The sequence below is a fragment of the Sturnus vulgaris genome, chromosome 3 (genome assembly GCF_052056855.1).
Source record: "Sturnus vulgaris isolate bStuVul1 chromosome 3, bStuVul1.hap1, whole genome shotgun sequence".
In the NCBI taxonomy this organism is placed as follows: domain Eukaryota; kingdom Metazoa; phylum Chordata; class Aves; order Passeriformes; family Sturnidae; genus Sturnus; species Sturnus vulgaris.
In genome coordinates this window covers 81,365,780-81,384,814 of record NC_142245.1, presented here as the reverse complement: position 1 = coordinate 81,384,814, position 19,035 = coordinate 81,365,780, and the positions used below count along the sequence as shown (strand labels likewise).

At 40.7% G+C, this 19,035-nt stretch overlaps 2 protein-coding genes across 14 annotated transcripts in view; one reads left to right on the top strand and one right to left on the bottom strand.

The window, feature by feature from the left end:
* The window catches only part of ME1 (malic enzyme 1), a 150,680-nt gene extending 145,635 nt beyond the window's left edge, over positions 1 to 5,045 (bottom strand). Inside the window, exon 1 of one of the 2 annotated variants that reach the window (XM_014877783.2) lies at positions 4,569 to 5,045. In XM_014877783.2, coding sequence (XP_014733269.1) covers positions 4,569 to 4,673 — 105 coding nt within the window. In that variant the 5' untranslated portion in view covers positions 4,674 to 5,045. Of the gene's footprint in view, positions 1 to 4,169; positions 4,365 to 4,568 lie in introns of those variants that run through there. The other variant, XM_088162101.1, reaches the window with a different exon arrangement.
* Positions 4,394 to 19,035, top strand: part of PRSS35 (serine protease 35) — a 45,175-nt gene continuing 30,533 nt past the window's right edge. For 9 of the 12 annotated variants that reach the window (XR_015802636.1, XR_015802634.1, XR_015802633.1 and 6 more), the window contains exons 1-2: positions 4,486 to 4,614; positions 18,675 to 19,031. The gene's annotated coding sequence lies outside the window, so the exon portion shown is untranslated. Of the gene's footprint in view, positions 4,615 to 18,674; positions 19,032 to 19,035 lie in introns of all 12 variants that reach the window. The other 3 variants (XM_088162112.1, XM_088162110.1, XR_015802635.1) reach the window with 2 other exon arrangements.

Sequence of the window (19,035 nt, the reverse complement as noted above, 5' to 3'; positions counted from 1 at the left end):
TGAAAACACAAACATTATCACTAGAAGGAAAAATAGCTTCTATTGCTCGGTATTTGATAAAGTAACAGATTTATTTAAAGAAAGTTCTTACATGCTTCTCTATTTTATCCATCAGACAGAGAAAATCTCCCTGGAATACTTCTGATTTTCTACTGAGGTTTGGGTTTTCTGAGTCCTGTTGCAGGGTTGCCCACTAATGTCAAAGTCACAAAACCTTTTTTATATGTTACCCAATACAATTACAGTTATACTTTCTCAAAATCAAATTTGCTTTTAGAGAGGCAACTAGTTGTGTATAGATAGAACAAATTCTATCTGAATTTCACAAGCATTCTCATCCCACTATCTGAAAGTAAAGCAAAATGGGAAGTTCATGAGTCTCTCTAGTAAGTTTACAATTGATTTGTAGTAAAACAGCATACCTAGGCATGTGTAAACTGATAGGCACATGTTCATATCTTAATGACCCTCTAATCACCTGCTCATTTCCTCAGCCTGGAATTGATTATTCACCAGAGGCACTTTCACTCTTCTAACTCTCCTGAGGGCTTCAGTTGAGCCACTGTTAGAAATCAGACACTGGGACAAATGGACTTTTGCTCTGTTCCAGTATGGTCCTTCTACAGTAAATCCCATAGTAAGTCAATGCACTGACAATCAACTCCAGCCAGCAACTAATGTGACTTGGTGAGAACCTGCTAAGGTTCAGGGGCACCACATCTGGGAGATGTAAGGGTGAAACACCAATGCAATTGCAGGTGGGACAGATACTGAGTGCTCGCAGATACTCAGCAGCCCTATCAGACAGTCTGTTCTGAAATTCTATACAGGGCTTTTGTGCAACTTGAATAAACAGAAAATAAAAAAAAAGGGGCCAACAGTTTACAAGCACATTATACTTAGCAATGAGGACAGCAGTCACTCAGTAGAGGAGTTAAAATTAGGCATCTGGAGAGGAGAAAGCCCTCTAGCACTTAGATTTAATAGAGTCACTTATTTACTGCTCACAGAATTGCTCTGCAAGAATACAAAAGCAGCCTGGAACCAAAGCATTTCTCCAACGGCAAAGTTTCTCAATCAGGGAAGAGTTTACACTTGGCAACTAATACAGGCTATTGGGAAAGTTTTGTATTGAAATGCGTGTTTCTCTATCTTCATACCAAGATTCTGAAAATAAGCAGCTTACGGCAAAATGTGATTTGCTTAAATATTAAAAGGTAAAAAATTAATGATGACACTGTAAACTGTTTGCATGCTTTAAAATTGTAAACTTGTCCACTGAATAAAGCATAAATGAGATTTACAGTAGGGAAAGAGCAAATTACTTCCACACTTCCATAGTTCATCAGTTTAAAGAGCCTACAACTCCCAGCCAAATCTATTTCAGTGAAAAGAAGTGAAACTGTGTTTGTTTTTCTTGTAATTGCTATTTACAATGTATTTGGTCGCCTGAGGGAAAAAGACAGGCAATTACCATAAAGGTTCTAAATACACTTTTAAACACTAACAGCCTCAAATTTCAGACAATTAACTGAATTACAATTATTGTCCATAGACTTGGACACACATCCTCAAGTAATTAAATTCAGTCTGTTACAATCCACTGTTGGTCACGATTTTTGATGTATCACTGCTGCTGAGACGGCACAAACCACTCAGGGACCCAAAATGTTTTAGCGGGGGTAGGGAGGGAAGGGAGGGGAAGCAAATCACAAAACCACCAAACGTTTTTAATTGAACTTTTCCCCACTGGAGGTTAGACATGTTTGTGAATTACTAACATAGTCAAACATAAAGGATTCAAGAATGACATTGCCTAGGGAGTCAATTTTGCCATCCAAGTAGAAGTAGAGGCCAAGTTGAAAAGAAGAAATTTGGGTGTTCACCCTGGCATTCACACAGCCTTTTCTCTCAAAAGCCAGGAAGGTTAAGTATAAAAAGCAATGGGCAAGTGTGCAGAAATCCAGTTCTATTGTTGAATGAGTGGGACAATTAAATGGAGTACCTAAATGGAGATACAGTTTTGGGGTTGGGTTTTCTGTTTTGGTTGTTTTTTTTTTCTTTTTAAATCTAGCACTTATTTATTCTTACATCTGTTTTTAAAGATGTTCAAGTACAAATTATTTCATGCAAAATTTTCAACTTGTCTGAGAAAAGGAATTTGAGGACACAGGCCCCAAGTTTCCATATATTGAAGCACAATTCAGTTTTACCTGCTTGCCAGGGTATCTGTCTTAAGAGACCCTGAAAAATCATTTGCCTTCTTTTGCTACAAGTCATTGCTAGATACGACTATTTAGTACTTACAGTCTAGTTTTGCCACATATGTGCTAATAGGCCTCTTAAAACTGGTACCATATCCAAAAGAAAGTGCTGATCCTGAGAAACTGCAACTCCTTGACAGGGTCAAGATAGCAGAAAGTTCTGGCACCTCGCAGGACTGCAAGAAATCCCTGTACTTTAGAATCATTAAAGGAGAGATCTACTTTAAATTGAATTGTTAAACAACCTGATTTTTGTTTAACAGCCTTGATAATAGAAAGTGAACTGGGAGTAGCAGCTTCCACGGGTGCAGGCAGGTCACAAGCTATCAAACTGGCAACCATGTGGGCAGTCCTCAACATATTTGAGTTTAGTGCACCTATACAGAATTAAATATGTACATATTAGGGTGTGGGTGTACATACACATATTAGGGTGTAGTACATCTACACCCACAAAAACATCACCTGTCGCAGTCAGAAAACAGGACTGACTATCCCTTTACCAGACCAGGACCAGACTTTTCTCACAGGCACAAAGACCAGAGCTGAGCATTTCTAACATCAAATTCCGTTCACTGGGTGGATGTGGCTGGTAATGAACAACTATCTTTTCCTGCTTCTCTGCTTTATGATACACATGTGCTATACCACAGCTGAAAGAGTATGAAAGAACAAAGCGTAACCCAGGAAGAACATGGTGCTAACCCATCAAGGTTGTTAGTTTGATCTTCACACAGGCTTAAGAGCTGGACTTAATAATCCCTGTGGGTCTCTTCCAACTCAGAATATTCTGTAACTCTTGTATCCTGTAACTTAAAATCAAGCTAAACCCTTCCTCTTTGGTGTTAAGGTGCTGCAGCACCTCATCTGTGATAAGCCATTCTTACCATACACTGCTCAAGACAAGATGTACAGGGTGTGAAGGGAAAACCATTGCAGTGAGCCTGCCTCTGACTGCCCCTTAGTTAATGCATTTTAGAACAGGCCCCTTTTTATTTCTTTAAACAAGGTGAGTTTTCTCTTGGGTTGGCCTTCCTGGTTATGCTGAATCACACTTTTTCCATTAATATTACAGCTGCTTAAACACAAACCCAAGCAAAACAGCCTCTCCTTGGTTTCTTCTTGGGAGTTTTATATTTTGGTAAATTTTCCTTTAACCTGACCTCAGGAGACATTCTCAGCCCTACACACAGACTTAAGACAGCCTCTAAGGAAACTTTGTAGTCAAGCACCAAGACTAATAAAAGCACTATTCATCTAACTAATACATGAAGCTTTTAGTGATGAGTCAACCTGCCCAGTAAAATTAGAGACACAGTTTTTATCAATTTATCCAACTCAGCAATAAGCAAAATGACTGTATACATTCTAATGCAAATGTATAAGTCAGAGCACCATTCCAGTTAATGTGCAAGGTGAAATTTGAAGGTCTGACTAAAGCTTGATGTGCTAGGTGTGGTTTATTATCTACCTTTAACCGTTTTTCATTTTGGCAGCAAATTCAGGGCTTGTCATGCCAATTTAATTATTTTACTATTTGGACTTCGCATCTTTAACAAGGCAGTTGTACTAAAATTCTCTACTCAGCTTTACGTTTCCCAGATTAGTTTTAAACGTTTAGAAAGTTTGATCAAGCTGAATTTCCATTCTTAAGCAAACTAGAAATGCGTCAAAAAGGTTTTGCAGTGCTATGGCATCTCTTAGAAAAGCTGACTGCATTTCGCTGATGCAGAGCGGGGAGAAAACTGCAGTCTCATTTTAGAGCTCCAAGAGGAATAGTGGTGATAAACATATTTTCCACCTAGCCAGGGAAGAAAACGCAGGATAGCACCAACAGCCACTTTTGCCCGCAGGAAACGAGGTGGGGCATCCGTGGAAAAGAGAATTGGAAAAGAAGGAAGGTACCGGGAACGCAGAAGCACGGCAGCAGGAACTCGCATCACAGCAGCGTAACTTTCAGCAGCAGCATCCTCCTCCCGTGCTGCTGCTGCGGCTCCTCTCCCCTGGGGGTACCGGGGCATGGCTCCGCGGCCCGGGCCCGGCGGGCAGGGCGCTGGCCGCCCCCCGCCGCCCGAAGGAAGAGGAAGCGGCGCCGGGCCCGCAGGAAGTGCGGCTGCCCCGCGCCCGCCGCCCCCGGCCCGGCGGCCGCTGGGCCGTGACAGGTGGCGGCGGCGAGAGGCGGCCCGGCGGCGCCGGCTCCGCTGGCAGCGCCCGCCAGGACCGTCCGTCACCCGCGGGGTCGCGGCGAGGGCTCGGGCAGCCGCCCTCCTTGCCCAGCGGCGCACCTGCCCTGCCCGCCCCTACCTTGTTGAGGTGGGGGTCGCGGAGCACCTCGTAGCCCCTCTTCATGGTGAGCTGCAGGGGCCGGGCGGCGTCCCGCTTCTTGTCGTCTCCCTTTCCGGCTTGCATGGTGCGGCGCGGCGGGGCTGACTGCCGGCAGGTCGCTGCGGGAGCGAAGCAAAGTGGCGGTTGCTCCTCCTGCCGAGGTGACCGCCCGGCGGGGTGGGATGATCCTACCGGGAGAGAGGGAGGGGGCAGAGCCGCGGCGAGGCGCCGCCGCCCCGGGAGAGGGTCACCGGGGCGCGCTGAGTCACCGGCGGCTCCGCGCACGGCCGGGCGGCCACCCAGGTGCGAGGGGCAGCGGGGGTGCGGACCCGCAGCCCTGCCCTGCCTTCTGGCGCAGCGGAGAGGCCGCCCGCAGAAGCAGGCCGGTCGGGGATCACCTGCTGCGGGAGACTCTGCCTCGTCACGCTGGGTTTGGCACGGAGGCTGGCGAGCCCCCGCCCGGAGCCCATCGGCCGAGACTCGCGGCCCAGCTGAGCCCCCTGGCACGGCCACACGCAGGAGCCGGGCCTCTGAGCTTGAGTCACGTTCAAGTTTCACTTTCCTTCTGCTATTTAAATGGCCATGAAATCCAATCTTTCCCGGAGGGGACGGACTGCATAGCTTCGTACAGTCAGGAGCACATGTTTGATGTAATTAGCTGTGGGCTGGCTTCAGCTTTGGTGGTCGGGGTTATGCCTGGTCAGGATGGAGAGCACTGGGGCAGAGCGGCTGTTCAGCTGGTTTGTACCACTAGCCCTGATGTTTGTTTGCAGTTATGTTCTGAAATTCTTCGCATACAACCCTTTGTGTACTGCATGACTGTGGCTTTATGCCTCTAAATTCATGTATGTAAGCAAAAATAATTTCCATATGGATGCCGTAGTCCTGCTGGAGAATTTACACAGCTTTAAATGTGTGACTAGAGGATTAATTTAGAAGGGTTTGGTTTCTGTTGTCAAGCAGCAATGAACAGATACAGATTTTGCAGCTCTTTCAAACTTCACATTCAAACTCTTCACATTAAGCAGTAGGCCTTGTATCCATACCTAATCCTTTATTAGAAAAAACCAAATAAACTTCCACAGAATCTGGCCTTTACCAAATATTCTATTAAGTAGCTCTGACAAGTTTATTTGCAGATAACTGACAAAGAAAAGTTGGAAGCGTTCCAAGTCTCTATTTCTGGAAACTTGACTTGCAAGTCAGCAGAAAACTCAGTAAACAGATTTCTCCCTTGCTCTACCATCTCAGTATTATGGAAGGCAGTAAACTAAAATTAAAAGTTTCTTCAAAACTTTAAACTTGGAGTCGTTCTGATTAATTATCCAGCTTTGCTTGGATTTCACTGCCTAGTTAAATACCTTCCTTCCCACCCAAGTCCTGAATATTACCTTTAGTAGGTATCAGGGATATGGGGTTTCATTTCAACTCTTTCTTAGTTATAAAATTGAAAAGCAACATAAAAACATCCTTTCTCCTTTCTTTGCGAGTACACTGAAACTATTCTGATAGAATGCTAACCTAGTGCAATATTTTGTCTGAGAGTAATGTGCACTGATGTAATTTTTATCTTCATGTTGCAACACTTTATAAAACAAACCCGCCTTGATTTATGTGAAAAGTCACTGCAATCATTGTGAGTACCTGCTCAAAGCCCTGAACCCTGCTAAGAACTTGTCCTGACTCACTTTGCCCAAGTTATAAAAGGTATACAATGAAACAGCTAATTAAAGTCAAGTTCATTGGGATATATACATAATTTTTAATGTAATCAGAATTCAGAAACCATTTACTACTGTGTTTTAAGTGCGAATTTACTCCTATCTTCCTAAAAATATAATTTATTTCCGTTTGTTATGTTCAAACACTAATAAAAACTAAATCATATCTATCTTTTGAGATGAGTTGTAAGATTGGCAACAGATCTTTTCAGCTCAAAAGGAAGACCAAAGAAACAAGAAAAAATTGTGTCATGCGTCATCTGTCACCTGTAGAAATCTTCCCCTTGAGAGCTGTAACATTTTACAGTTTAATGAGATTAGTAGGGATTTATTTGTCCAAGTCTGCTGTTAGTGATTACTTTTCTTCTAGACTTTACACCTTTCTTCAAATTCAGTTGTGCATTTGTATTGCCTTTACAGAGTATATTTGATAAAGAGAAATTTTAGAATGGCTTTTCTAGGACCTCAAAATATTCAAACCATAAAAATAATTCAGAAGCCCAAAGGAGTAATGCACAGCATTTACATCTGCAGTTTAAGGTAATTTTTCCAAAAGAGGACTGCATTGCATAATAATTGCATAATATAGTCCTATTTATAGGACTATAAATAAAGCCTTTGTAAGTGACCAAATTATTTGTAATGGCTGTGTACACAATACAGATTTTTTGTAAATGTTGGCCCACATTCTGATTATTAGTGGGCATTGTACACTACTGGTGTGTTTCTGACAGAAAATACAGTGGTTTTGCCCTTCTGACAGGCACTTAATTCTTTTTCTCAAATGGTTTCTATATGGAACACTTTTAAAACTCTTACTCATTATTTTTCATAAGTACTTATGGTTTCTTCCCAGCTTCTTGTATTTCTTGTCTCTCTCAAATCTCCTCAGATGTACTAAGGATATATGAGAAGCTCCACTTGAAACAGTCATAGGAAAATAAAAATTTTAAAAAATACTAGAAGGAGGATTGGTGGTGTGATTTAAGCCCAGCCAGAAACAAAGTAATATGCAGCTGCTCACTCATTTCCTGAGAAGGGGCGGAGAACTCAAAAAAGGTAAAACATATGGGTTAAGGCCAGTTTGATAAACAAAATAAAATACAATGTAGCAATAGTAATGACAAGTGAGGTAACAAAGACAGAGAAGTAAAACCCAAGAAAACCACGTGGTGCACAAAACAATTGCTCACCACCTTCTGACTAAACTCCAGCCGATCCCTGAGCAGCAATTGGCCCCTCATGGCCAAATCCCCTGATTTAATTTAATGAGCACGATGTTGCATGGTATGGAATATCCCTTTATGTCTGCTGTACTGGCTATGCTCCCTCCCAGCTTCTTTTGTGTCTCCTTCTTGGCAGAGTATGAGACAATGAAAGTCCTTGGCTGAGGGTGAACACTGTTGAGCAGCAGCTGAAATATCGGTGTTATCGATGTGATTCTCCTACTAAATACAAAATGCAGCACTGTACCAGATATTAGGAAGAAAATAAATTCTATCTCAGTCAGAAACTTGACAACCTACTTTGGCAAGCCAGTAGTAAGGACAGATAAGTACGGGGAAATATTTCTTTGTTGTATTTAATTAAGATTACTCACTGTGTTTAAATATTTAAGAATGGAACTTGGGAAATATCCTTGTGTTAGGCTATGAGTGATCAGAGGATTTGAACTCACTCAAACTTTTCTGAACCACTGTTAGTTTTGGGAACTGCATATCCTGCTGTGACACTGGGGAGGGGTTAGCTTTTAGGCCTACCAGTCTGGAAGAAGAGAAAGGGAACTCCTATGTCTTGATGAAAACATCCAGTTAACTACTTTTAGGGTGGTACTTGTGTGTGATGTCTGACTTACCTCATTAAGATCTGTAGTTGAACTATTATCAACTAATGGTAACAGCTGGGTGCTCACTGTAGGGTAACAGTACTCCAGGCAAAACCTCATCAGCCCTGAATCAGTGGAAAGCTCTACTTCATAGTTTGAACCATGCAAATGCCTCCCATACTTGTCAGCACAATGTTTGCTTTTTTGCAATAGTGCGACACTGTTAACTTCTGCTGGGCTTGTGATCCGGCACAACCCTGGGTCCTTTCGTGTGGGGGTGGAGGCTGGGTGAGTTCATTGGAAGAGACTTTTAAGATCATTGGGTCCAATTAAGCCAGCACTGCCAAGTCCAACATTAAACCATGGCCCTAAGTGACATGACTACACCACTTTTAAATACCTCCAGGGAGAGTGACTAAATAAAAGATGGAGATGCTCCTTTAACCCTCCTTTTGCTGCTCATGTATTTATAGAAACATTTGTTTCTATACATTTGTTTGCTGAGTTACAACTCTATATTGAGTGACAAATTTTTTTATTGGGTTGGCAATACCAAGTTAAATTTGGCAGGGACACGAAATTAGTTTAAAAAAAGATTAGTTGTTTCATGATCTACCAGCAGAATTGAAGAATTTTTGAAGTCTCTATAACATAAACATTTTACAGTAGTGGTAACAATCCTGACTTGTGCTAGGTAATTTGAAAATGAAGTTAAATTTTTCATCATTGAGAGATATTTTTTTAGTTAGGCTGATGGAGAAGCAAAAATTGAACTGTATAAGCAGTATGAGGTTATTGTTTAATAATGATATTTTTCATTATCTAGAAGTGATTTTTACAACACAAAGGTGGATTTTGAAAAACATTTACTTCAAAGTAGATAATGTACTCCTGACGTTAAAGAGTAGAATCTACTAGAAGGTTTGAAATGCCCAAGTGCCAGCACTCTGAGCACTGCCAGCCTGCCTGTCCCTGCCCACTCTGCCATGGTTCAATATCCCATATCAGCTCTCAGGTCATCGATCACTGGCCCAGCAGCACCACAGCCCTGCCTGGGCCTGACATGTCCTGGACCCTGACCACCTGTGGGCTGACTTACCAGCCTGGCCTCCACAGCCTGGTCACTACAGAGTCACTCAGCAGTCACGAGGCTGTCCCTGACCCCGGTTACCCTCACTGGGCTGACCCCGCGCCACGTCCTCAGCTCAGCCTCAGGCCAGCCTCAGCAGCACTGCACACATGGACAGGGCTGCCCTCAGCTGCCCCGGCCTGCCCTCCCCCTCCTCCTTCAGGGGGGGTGACTCCTTGCCTGCCTTGCTGGCCCAAATGGGGACCCCCCTGGCCCCAGCCCACACCTCACCCTGGCCAATGGGACATGTATGGAGAATGCAGAGCCAGGTTCTTTTCACAGATGACAAATGCAGTGCTAAGAGATGGCAGTAGCAAGGTGCGCCCAGGGAACGTCCAGTTGGGCTTAAGCACAACGTTTTCAAGCAGAAGAGTGGTGAGCACTTGAGCAGGCTGCCAGGAAAGGCTGAAGAATTTCACGCCTGGAGCATTTCAAAGCTTGACAAGGCCATGAACAATCCAGCTTTGAAGTTCAGTTTGTTGACAACAGAAGGTTGGGCCCGATGAACTTCAGACATCCTTTGCAACATAGACTGTTGTGTGATTCTGCACTGCTGAGAGTAACAAACTCTCTGAACATTCAGGCACTTTTACAGGAATTTCATTAGAGCCACAAAAGGCTGTTCCTCCTCATGCATTCACCAGCTTTCTTTGATCTTACTCTTCAGTTTCTCACTCTCCTTCTATTAAGGCTTATATCTGCTTAACCAATGGGATTTTTACTCAGAACTTGTTTCATACCAGTCACACTTTATCCTTTTCTGCTAAGGGTTTTATCCTGCATGCATTAAATTTAGTTAAACTGTTGAACTTTAATAGCTAGTCATAAGTATCCTAAGGCTCCTCAGTTTTGGAATCCATTGCTGGATTCATAGAAATACTACAATTATTTCAACATAACACATACATAATATATATAAATCAATAAGACAGTAAGAATGCCTGTTACAATTTTGGTTAGTCAACCTTCCATTGTCCAGGTGTCACAGGAAAAAAGCTATACCTGGCCCAGTACATGTTGTTGGAGATGTTAAAGCACCATGAGAGCATGTCCACATACACATGGTACCGTTAGGAACTTCCAGCAGTTCTCAAGCCAGATTTAAATTAGGAAGAGACATATAGAAGTAGTTGTGTGTGTATGTACCCACTCACTTATGCTTCACAGTAGGCCTGGAGTAGAATGAGACTTTTAATTTTCCCACATCCCAGTGTTAATGTTTTGACTGGTAGACCATGTCCTTGTTATTATAGTAAATCTAGCACAAGGCAAATAAAATATTCGTGCCACAGTGCAGCATGTTCTCAGAAAATATTCTGCCTGTATTTATGTTTCAAGAAGATTAAATAATGCTCAAAATAAGCAAAATAAGCATCCAACCCTTTTCCAGTGTTTGTCCAAATAGTACAGTTTTCTAAGAATTCCTCTATTTCTACCAAAAGACCTCCAAAACTATAGAGGCCCAACTATTCATTTGTCTTTTAATCTCATGAGAACAAAACTAATGTAAGGAGTAATAGATTTTAAAGGTGATTTAAAATGCCAGACACTTTTGAATATACGGACACTCTGGAGTGACTTAAATGACCTCTATAAAGGCACATTCTTTCTCTTCAAGCTATTCAAAAATCAACCAAATCTTTGAAATATCCTGTTAAAATTAATTTCCTGAATTGGCTGGAGATGAAGAATGTAAAATATTTCTAGATTCCGAAGCCTGCTTATCTGAAGGATAGGAAATCTTGATAGTGTTATCTTTCATCACTAATGTAAATACCTATATTTAACACTACACATAATTTTAGAAATGTAGATGTGCACATTTATTTCCATCTCAAACATTTTAGAGGTGTTTTGTGGAAGAATGTTTCAGACTAGGATAATTACAATTTTTTAGACTGTTTGGTTAGTGGTCTCAGGACAAATTTTTCTTGGCTTCATTTTAGTTGCGCTAACACTGAATTCAGAACTGAAGATTTTTGAATGCCAGAATTAAATAGCTATGACTTTATTGTATGATTTGTGTCTCAAAGCTGGGAGTTCACTCTCTTGCTCGGAATAATAGGATTTAGCAAAAGGCCCCAAACAGCACTTCTACTTAAATTGCTGTATCAGATCTATGTTCCAGCAATAAGAGTGGAAAATCTGCAAGACTCCTTCCATTGTTTATAAAAAGAGTGAATTATTTTGGCTCTCCCAATTACAGACAAAATTTCAAACAACTTCAACACCTTTAGGCTAATTTTGGAATAGTATTAGCAAGTGCACTTCCATTGTTTGCTTCCATAGTTATGTCTGGCACAGGAATTTTAACATTTTAGCAACAGACAAAGAGTGCTCAGAAATTTTTCTCTTTTAACTACTACATCTCCTATACACAAGAGCCCATGAGGGGCTTTTTCTTTTCCCCATGCTAATTACCATAAATATTTTGGAAATTGTTCTACAAACTCTGCTTTGTTTTCTGAATCATTAGCAATGTTAAAAACAAACCTTCTGACAAAAATGTTGGCAGAAGCTCAAACACAAGTCCTAGTTCATCAGAAACCCTTCCTTATGCAAAGGGAACTGTGTGGGGTCCTTTACATGCAGTTCACTTGCCAAAGCATGTGAGGTTTAGGGCATGAGATTCCAGCTGTGCTTAGGTTTTTTATGTACAAATCATTTAGACAAGACCAATTAAAAGTTAAAATCAGTTGAATCATCAGGGAAGAAGGATGAGGCAGTACTTTTTGAGGTAGAGAATTGTCACTCTGCTTTAACAGGGGGCTGTAAAGACCAGGTAAAAGAATCATAGGCAATGGCAATGATGTTTACAATTACTTGTAAAAGGCCAAGACAGGTTCAGCATGAGTACAAAACACAAGGGCAAAGGAAACATCCTTGGAATGGATGGCTGGAATGGCCTCGGCTGGAAGGGACCTTAAAGATCATCTGGTTTCAACCCTCTGCAATGGGCAGGGATGCCTCGCACTAGAATAGATTGCTCAAAGACCCATCCAACCTGACCTTGAACACTTCCAATGGTGGGACATCCACAGCTTGTCTGGGCAACCTGTTCCAGTTCCTCACCACCTTCATAGTGAATAACTTCTTCCTAAAATCTGATCTAAACCTAAGAGAGTTCAGTCTCAAACCATCACCCCTTGTCCCATCACTATGTGACCTTATAAAAAGTCTCTCTCCATCTTCCTCGTAGGCCCCCTAGATCTCACTAGAGCATAAAGAAGAGTGTTTCTCTCCAACCACTTTTAAGATGATTCTCACCTCATGGTCAATCAGGTAGTAGCAATCAATGTCCCATGAACTTTATCACTGATAGATCTGTTCACTTTGTCATCCAGAGTCTTTCTATACAGCTCTATAGAGGCCCTCAAAGGTCTGGAGATGATAGCTTTAGTACAGTGGTTCTGGATACCATAAATTCTTAATATGAAGCTAACAAGCATCTAATAAAGATTTCTAGAGAGATAACAATAACTTCCCATACCAAAACCCCAAAAGGATGCTGTATTTCTAAGACGGTATTTTGAAGTTGAACTAACCTGGTCATTTTGAAGTTTGACAATATTTTCCAAATAGCATTATGTCCTTTTACAAAGGACAGCTATATGACCTTAATTTGTAAAAATGTCCAGTGTTATTTTCTGTTGTGCAAAAGAAAAGAAATAACAGAGACTTTGTTTAAACAGCAGATTTTCTGGTTTCAAGTGGTCATGTACAAGATAATTCACCATTACCGTGGATTTGCAGTTACAGGGCAAGAATGACAGAGTTTCAGAAATAATGTGGCGTTGTTGCCTGTGCATAACAATTAGTTGGTGGCCTAGTTCAGATGAGAGTTTCAGTGTCTTATAAAATGTCCAAAGAATAGCTGTCCTAGTTAATATAATTGACTGCAAGGGACAGTTGAAGGGCACGGTTTATTTATTTAAGGAAACATTATCCAAAATTTAAACAAATTTGGGCAAATTTGTAGGGAGAAATATGAGTGAATGAGAAATTTTAGAAGTAGACTGATAACATTACTTCACAGCATTAGATATCTTACCTGGCAAATAATCAGGTGTCTTCTTGCTTAAGTTTGTGAGCTGTTATATTGATTCATACTGGTAAGAAGAGACTTCTTGAAGAAAAACATTACTCAAAATGTGTTTAAGTGTTTACATACAATAAATAAATATGTAAATAAACATACAAGTACTTATTAGTCTATCCTACCATTACTGCTTGTACAGTCCTCATAAATCTAACAAATGCTCACATAGGTTTCCCTTATGGCTTTACCCAAAACCTCTAAATCTCCATTAAAAGAGAATGTTATTAATTTTCAGCAAATCCCACCTCTATACAGCCTATGCAGTCTATACTGTGACATGCCTCAAAATGAAGGCACTGCTGTGGGAACTACAGCAGCTACAATGACTCAGAGGCCTCTTTCATAAATGGTGCTAAGTAAATTAAAGCAATCCATAGTGTATGTTTAGTATTTGGATTGAATATAATCTGCCATTTCGTTACTCATTCATTTGCTATTGAAAGGACTTTTGAAACTCTCTCTCTCTGCATCTCACTCTGCTTCCCTCCCTGCAGCTGTAAGCATACAGTCAGACTTTCTTTCGCCAAGCTCCATTTGGCAACAAAGACAAGTTTCATGAGTCAGAAAAGACAAGACTTTCTCAAAATCCTGGTATTATTTATCTTTTCTGTATGGAAAAGTTCTTCTATGAACTTGCCCTGACAGTGAAAAAATGCTGCAGGTGACATTATCTGTGGTAACTGAACTAATGGTACGAGTATTGTTCCCTTGTTCCCTGTGCAGTATGAGCTCCCTGTTCTGTGAAAGCCAGAGCTTGATTTACTTCTGATGCCTGTAATCTGTGGCCAAACCAAAGAATCTCTGTTACCCCAACAGTTTTAATGCTTGGTTGGCCAACACTAACCAGGCCTGCAGGAGATGGATGCAATGTGCACATAGCTGTACTGTGGAGCACTATAGCAATGTACTGCTGCACTACTCAGATGTATGAACCAACTTGTCATTGAAATGCATAATGATGATCCTGCTGTACTGTGCTAATTCCATGTGTTAGGAGCACTGGTCTGCAGAGAGGCAGTTATGAATTTATTGTGGCTGTCCATGAAGTGGTTGTCATATTCAAGTCCTGTATAGAATAGATCACAGCAGCTTACTAGTTAATGCTCTAGCAGAAAACTGAAAAAAGCAAATAGAAAACCAAACATTAAGGGTTTTGACAAATACTTTCAAATACATCTGCACGGAGGATGAGGAGGGGCAACAGTCTTCTAGCAAAGCAATGGTGTCCCAAAGCAAGTCCAGTCATTATATAGCCAATGAATGTGGGCTATGTTCCCAGAAATCACAGTGGTGGAGATGCCATTGGCCTAAGGTTTAGTATTCATTTATCTTTTGTAATACAGACTGCAGGTGATGGATTTGGACATGAGGAAAAAAAAAGGATGTATGTGGTACCACTAGAATATGTTAAAGAGAAAGGTCAGTGTTCTTTATCACATGAAATAGTGCTTCTCCATCATAAGGTGACAGATCTTACCTCATTAAACAGCCACCTAAAGATGGTGCGCTTTTTTCCCCTTTTGTTACTAGAATTTAAAAAAAAATTACTTGCCTCTAGTGCAAAAATCCCCATTTTTTTCCACTGTGTGATGTAAATACAGCATTAACTAGTGAAATATAGGTGGTCTAGAAAGGAGCTTTGCAGAAGGAAGGAGCTAATGGTTCACACAGTGCTTCCATAAAGGCAGCATCTTCCTGTAATTCTTGTAACTGAATATAGTCAGTTTCCTTATAATGAAATTATACTACGTACTTGCTTTTACTTCTCTGATCATGTGTGCCTCAAAACTGAGCTAATTTAATTTGTTTCCTGCTAGAAATTATTTATTCCAACTGAGTCAGAATCCAGTGAGTGTTTTAGACCCCAAAGGAATTGTTTGTTCTAAGAATTAGCTACGTGGGATGTGCAGTGAGTCCAGACTCAGACCCTTGAACAGATTGCTCAGCTGAAAGGGGGAGGGTAACTTCCTTTCATTATAAGATATCAATTTTAACTTCTCTTTAAAAGATAAATCAAATAGTATAACATGGTTGCTCTCAGGCCAGATGTTGGTATGTTTGGTTTTAGCTATAAGGTCACCCACTATGGTTGGGTCAGGAGCAGAATCTGTGAGAAATGCAATCTCCCTCTCAGAGGAGCACCACAGTAATCACTGTGTCCTAACAAGAGTGACAGTGCAAAGTTGCATTGAGAGTATGTTCAATTACATGTAGCATTTGCACAACATTTAATCTACAAACTATTTTGTAAAGAGCAAGTGAATAATCTTCATGGCACCTACCTGGAAACATGTAGTTGCACTTTTTTATTTTTGTTTTGCGAAACATAATGCTAAGTGTTGGGTACCCTGAATCTCCTTTGGTTTCCAGAATAAGCCTATAGCTTTTCTAGAACTGTGCCTTTAAATGATTAAGCAGCTTTCAAATACACATAGCTAGTGTATATGTAAAGACATAGTCCCTTCCCCTCTGAGATCCTTATCCAGCAAACATTTCCCTGCATATTATATTTTTATATGTGTGAGAGGTTCACATTAAACTTCCACTGGGAAATATTTACAGAAAGACCACACCTGCTGAGCTTCAGCCTTTTGGCAAGTGCACTATAGAGGCCTAATGGGAATTCATGGAGAAGAAAGGCTGCCTGCATTCAAAAAGGGTGTGAACTCTCCAAGCTCTGAAGCTATGTGCAAGTTTATATTTAGATAACCTGAAAGCTCTGCCTATAAATTGTCAGAGAGAATTAATGGATAGTGCACGTGCAGTTTATCAAACATTTGGTGTCTCAGCCACTATTTTCATGTGCAGCAAAGTGCATGCGTGTTCATTACTGATGACTGTATACAATAAGACATTTAAAGTTTAAAAAGACAAATTACTTGAATGTATCTGAATGCAGAAACCAGTGACCCACTTTCTTTAATAGCTGGGAGGCACTTTTTGTGTTCCAGCAAGTATTTCTAAAGGGGTTTGTGAATCAAGCAGTCCTGAGACAGTTCATCCTAGAATATAATACTGATGTTTAAAAGAAATAAAATGCAATTTCTATCTCAGCCATGGCTTCAGTTTCTGATTTTTTTCCCTTGGCCACATTTTCTTCATGGACTCTACTGTAATGTAGTTTTGAGAAGCTATGTCACATTTTACAAAAGAAAAATGCAATATATGAAGTATATATCCTTTATCTTGCCTGTCTACTCCAGGCTACAGCTGTAAATCTCACGGTTCTTCTTTCTTACTTATTTCTGATGAGAGACAGTATGAAGACATCAATGGCTTTGGAATAGTATGTATTATTGATTTATGTCCCAAAGTTGTTAGCAATGCTCTGCAGCTCTTGTCAGCCTTGCAGTAGCTCTCAGTCTTCTTTCCCTTCTCACCGAAGGCTCCTTAGTAGTAGTTCTGTTATTTCACTTGGGGTTAAGGTACAGCATGTCTCATAGTTTTAGCTCCTGAATCTTCTCCCTTACACCTAGAGATGGCATTCATATGAATTTGTAGCATGATGAGCCTTTCCTGTAGTCTCTAAAAATATGTTTGCTACCTCAAAATACTTTCTCTCAAATGGTGATCCAGATTCCTGGATACCATAGGTTTAAATTCAAGATATATTAATAGGCTCTGCGGGAAGTGAAGACTTCAAATCTGCCTTTATATTTAGCTTCTTTTATTTTTTTTCACTGGTAACTGAACCATGTGTTGTAACAGCCTGCTCATTTCTAAAGAGCAGTGATCCTGTTTCCTGCAGAGGCTGCCTCACTATGAACTCCCTTCTGGAAGATGCTGAGCGCTCTGGCCCTCATTCATCCAAGTCTTTGGATACCAAGCTGCTGGACTAAGATCAGGGCATAACACTTTTCAGGATATAGCTTTGTTCCAAGAAGGATTGTTCATTGTTTACTCCTGTCAGAGGATGGGTCCTAAATAAAGGAAATAATCTTGTCTTTCTGTTTTGTTTGTCTAGAAGAAGAGAGACTATTAACCTAGACTGGAGGACTTTAAAATCAGCTCAACTTACAATATTCCATCTTCTTTGCTCTATAATGATGTTAAGGTTATGATAAGATGTATATTTCTGTGTAAAAGTTAAATTAATAGCAAAAATAAATTAATACCAAAAAATAATCTAGCACATTCTAACTTTGTTATTATTTCATTAAGCAATAACAAACTGGGAATTTGCCAGTATATTAAAATATACTTAATAAATCCTACATTAATCTTGTGGTTCCCTTCCATATCAGCATATTTTGTGATTCTGTGAATTAAGCACTTAGATATATGTGGACTGCACAGCAAAACAGTGAAATAATTGATTCATTGGTACTAGTGTACCAATTAAAACAAACCTTTTCTTGGAAGGCAGGAAGGCAGTGCAACTTTGACTTAACACTTACACAGTAATTTAGTCCATGAACTGAGAGGAGAGTAGAAAACTGTCTCAGATATACTGGGCATATATTCTTTAGGAAAGGAAAAATTTTGGATCATCTAACTGGCACTCATATATACACTGCATTTTAGTGTGAAAAAGGAGAATAAATTTTAAATGTGGCAGTGGTGCCATCCCAAGTCACCCACTTCTGTATCTATAGCTATTTGTGCAGGAAACACAGTAAAGCAGATCAGCAGCTCAATTTAATTAAAATTAACTATTTTCTAGTGGATTTTTGCTAACTGAACTAATTCTCTGCATTCTGTGTGATTCACTCAGAGCTATATACCAGCATGTAGAAGTGATGCAAAAAGCCTGGAGGATTGGAATGCCAGCAATAACTTAACTTGGTAGTGGCACTATATACTTGTACCTGAGGTACCAGTGGAAACCTGCAAATTTGTTCTCAGTGTAAATGGGAAACAAGTATTAAAAAGACCTGTTCTAGGTAGATAAAAGAGCTTTGTAGTTGACTCTGAAAAGAACTTGACCTTCTGCCAGAGACTCAGCCTGTGGACATGAGGAATCTTGCAATTACTGGCTGTTCCATTTGTCAGCAAATACATTGTTGTAGAGAATGTTGTGAAGATATGCTTCTTCAGTCTGTAAAGTGGTTGCATGTGAAAAGCCAGCCAGACAATAAGGGCTATAATGAAAAGCAAAAACACTCAAAAAGAATTGAAGTTATTAAGGCGTAACATGCTATGTTATGTATATAATTTTGCTTCTTAGGAAGTGGCTTGCAGGTGTTTGCAAATCTACTGTTTCTATTAAATATTCTACAATAGTTGCACTTGTGCTCTAACTAACTAATTTCACTCTTCACTTTTGGTTTCAGTTTCAGTTTCAGTTTGCATGTGATTTCACATTTCCCAGGTACTGGAGCAGAGATTCCCCTGCAGCCTATGGTGCAGATGATGGTGAGGCAGCTGTCCCTCAATGGATATCCACTGTGGAGCAGATATCCCATGGAGGACCTCACCGTGGAGCAGGGGGATGCCTGCAGGATGCTGTGACCCTGTGGGAAGCCTGTGCTGGAGCAGGTTCCTGGCCTGCAGCCCATGGGGAGGATCCACGTTGGAGAAGTTCTTGAAGGACTGTCTCCGGTGGGAGAGACCCCATGCCGGAGCAGGGGAAGAGCGTGAGAAATCCTCCCCTGAGGAGGAAGGACTGGCAGAAGCACGTGAGGAACTGACCAAAACCCCTTCTCCCCATCCCCTTGTTCTACTGGAGGTGA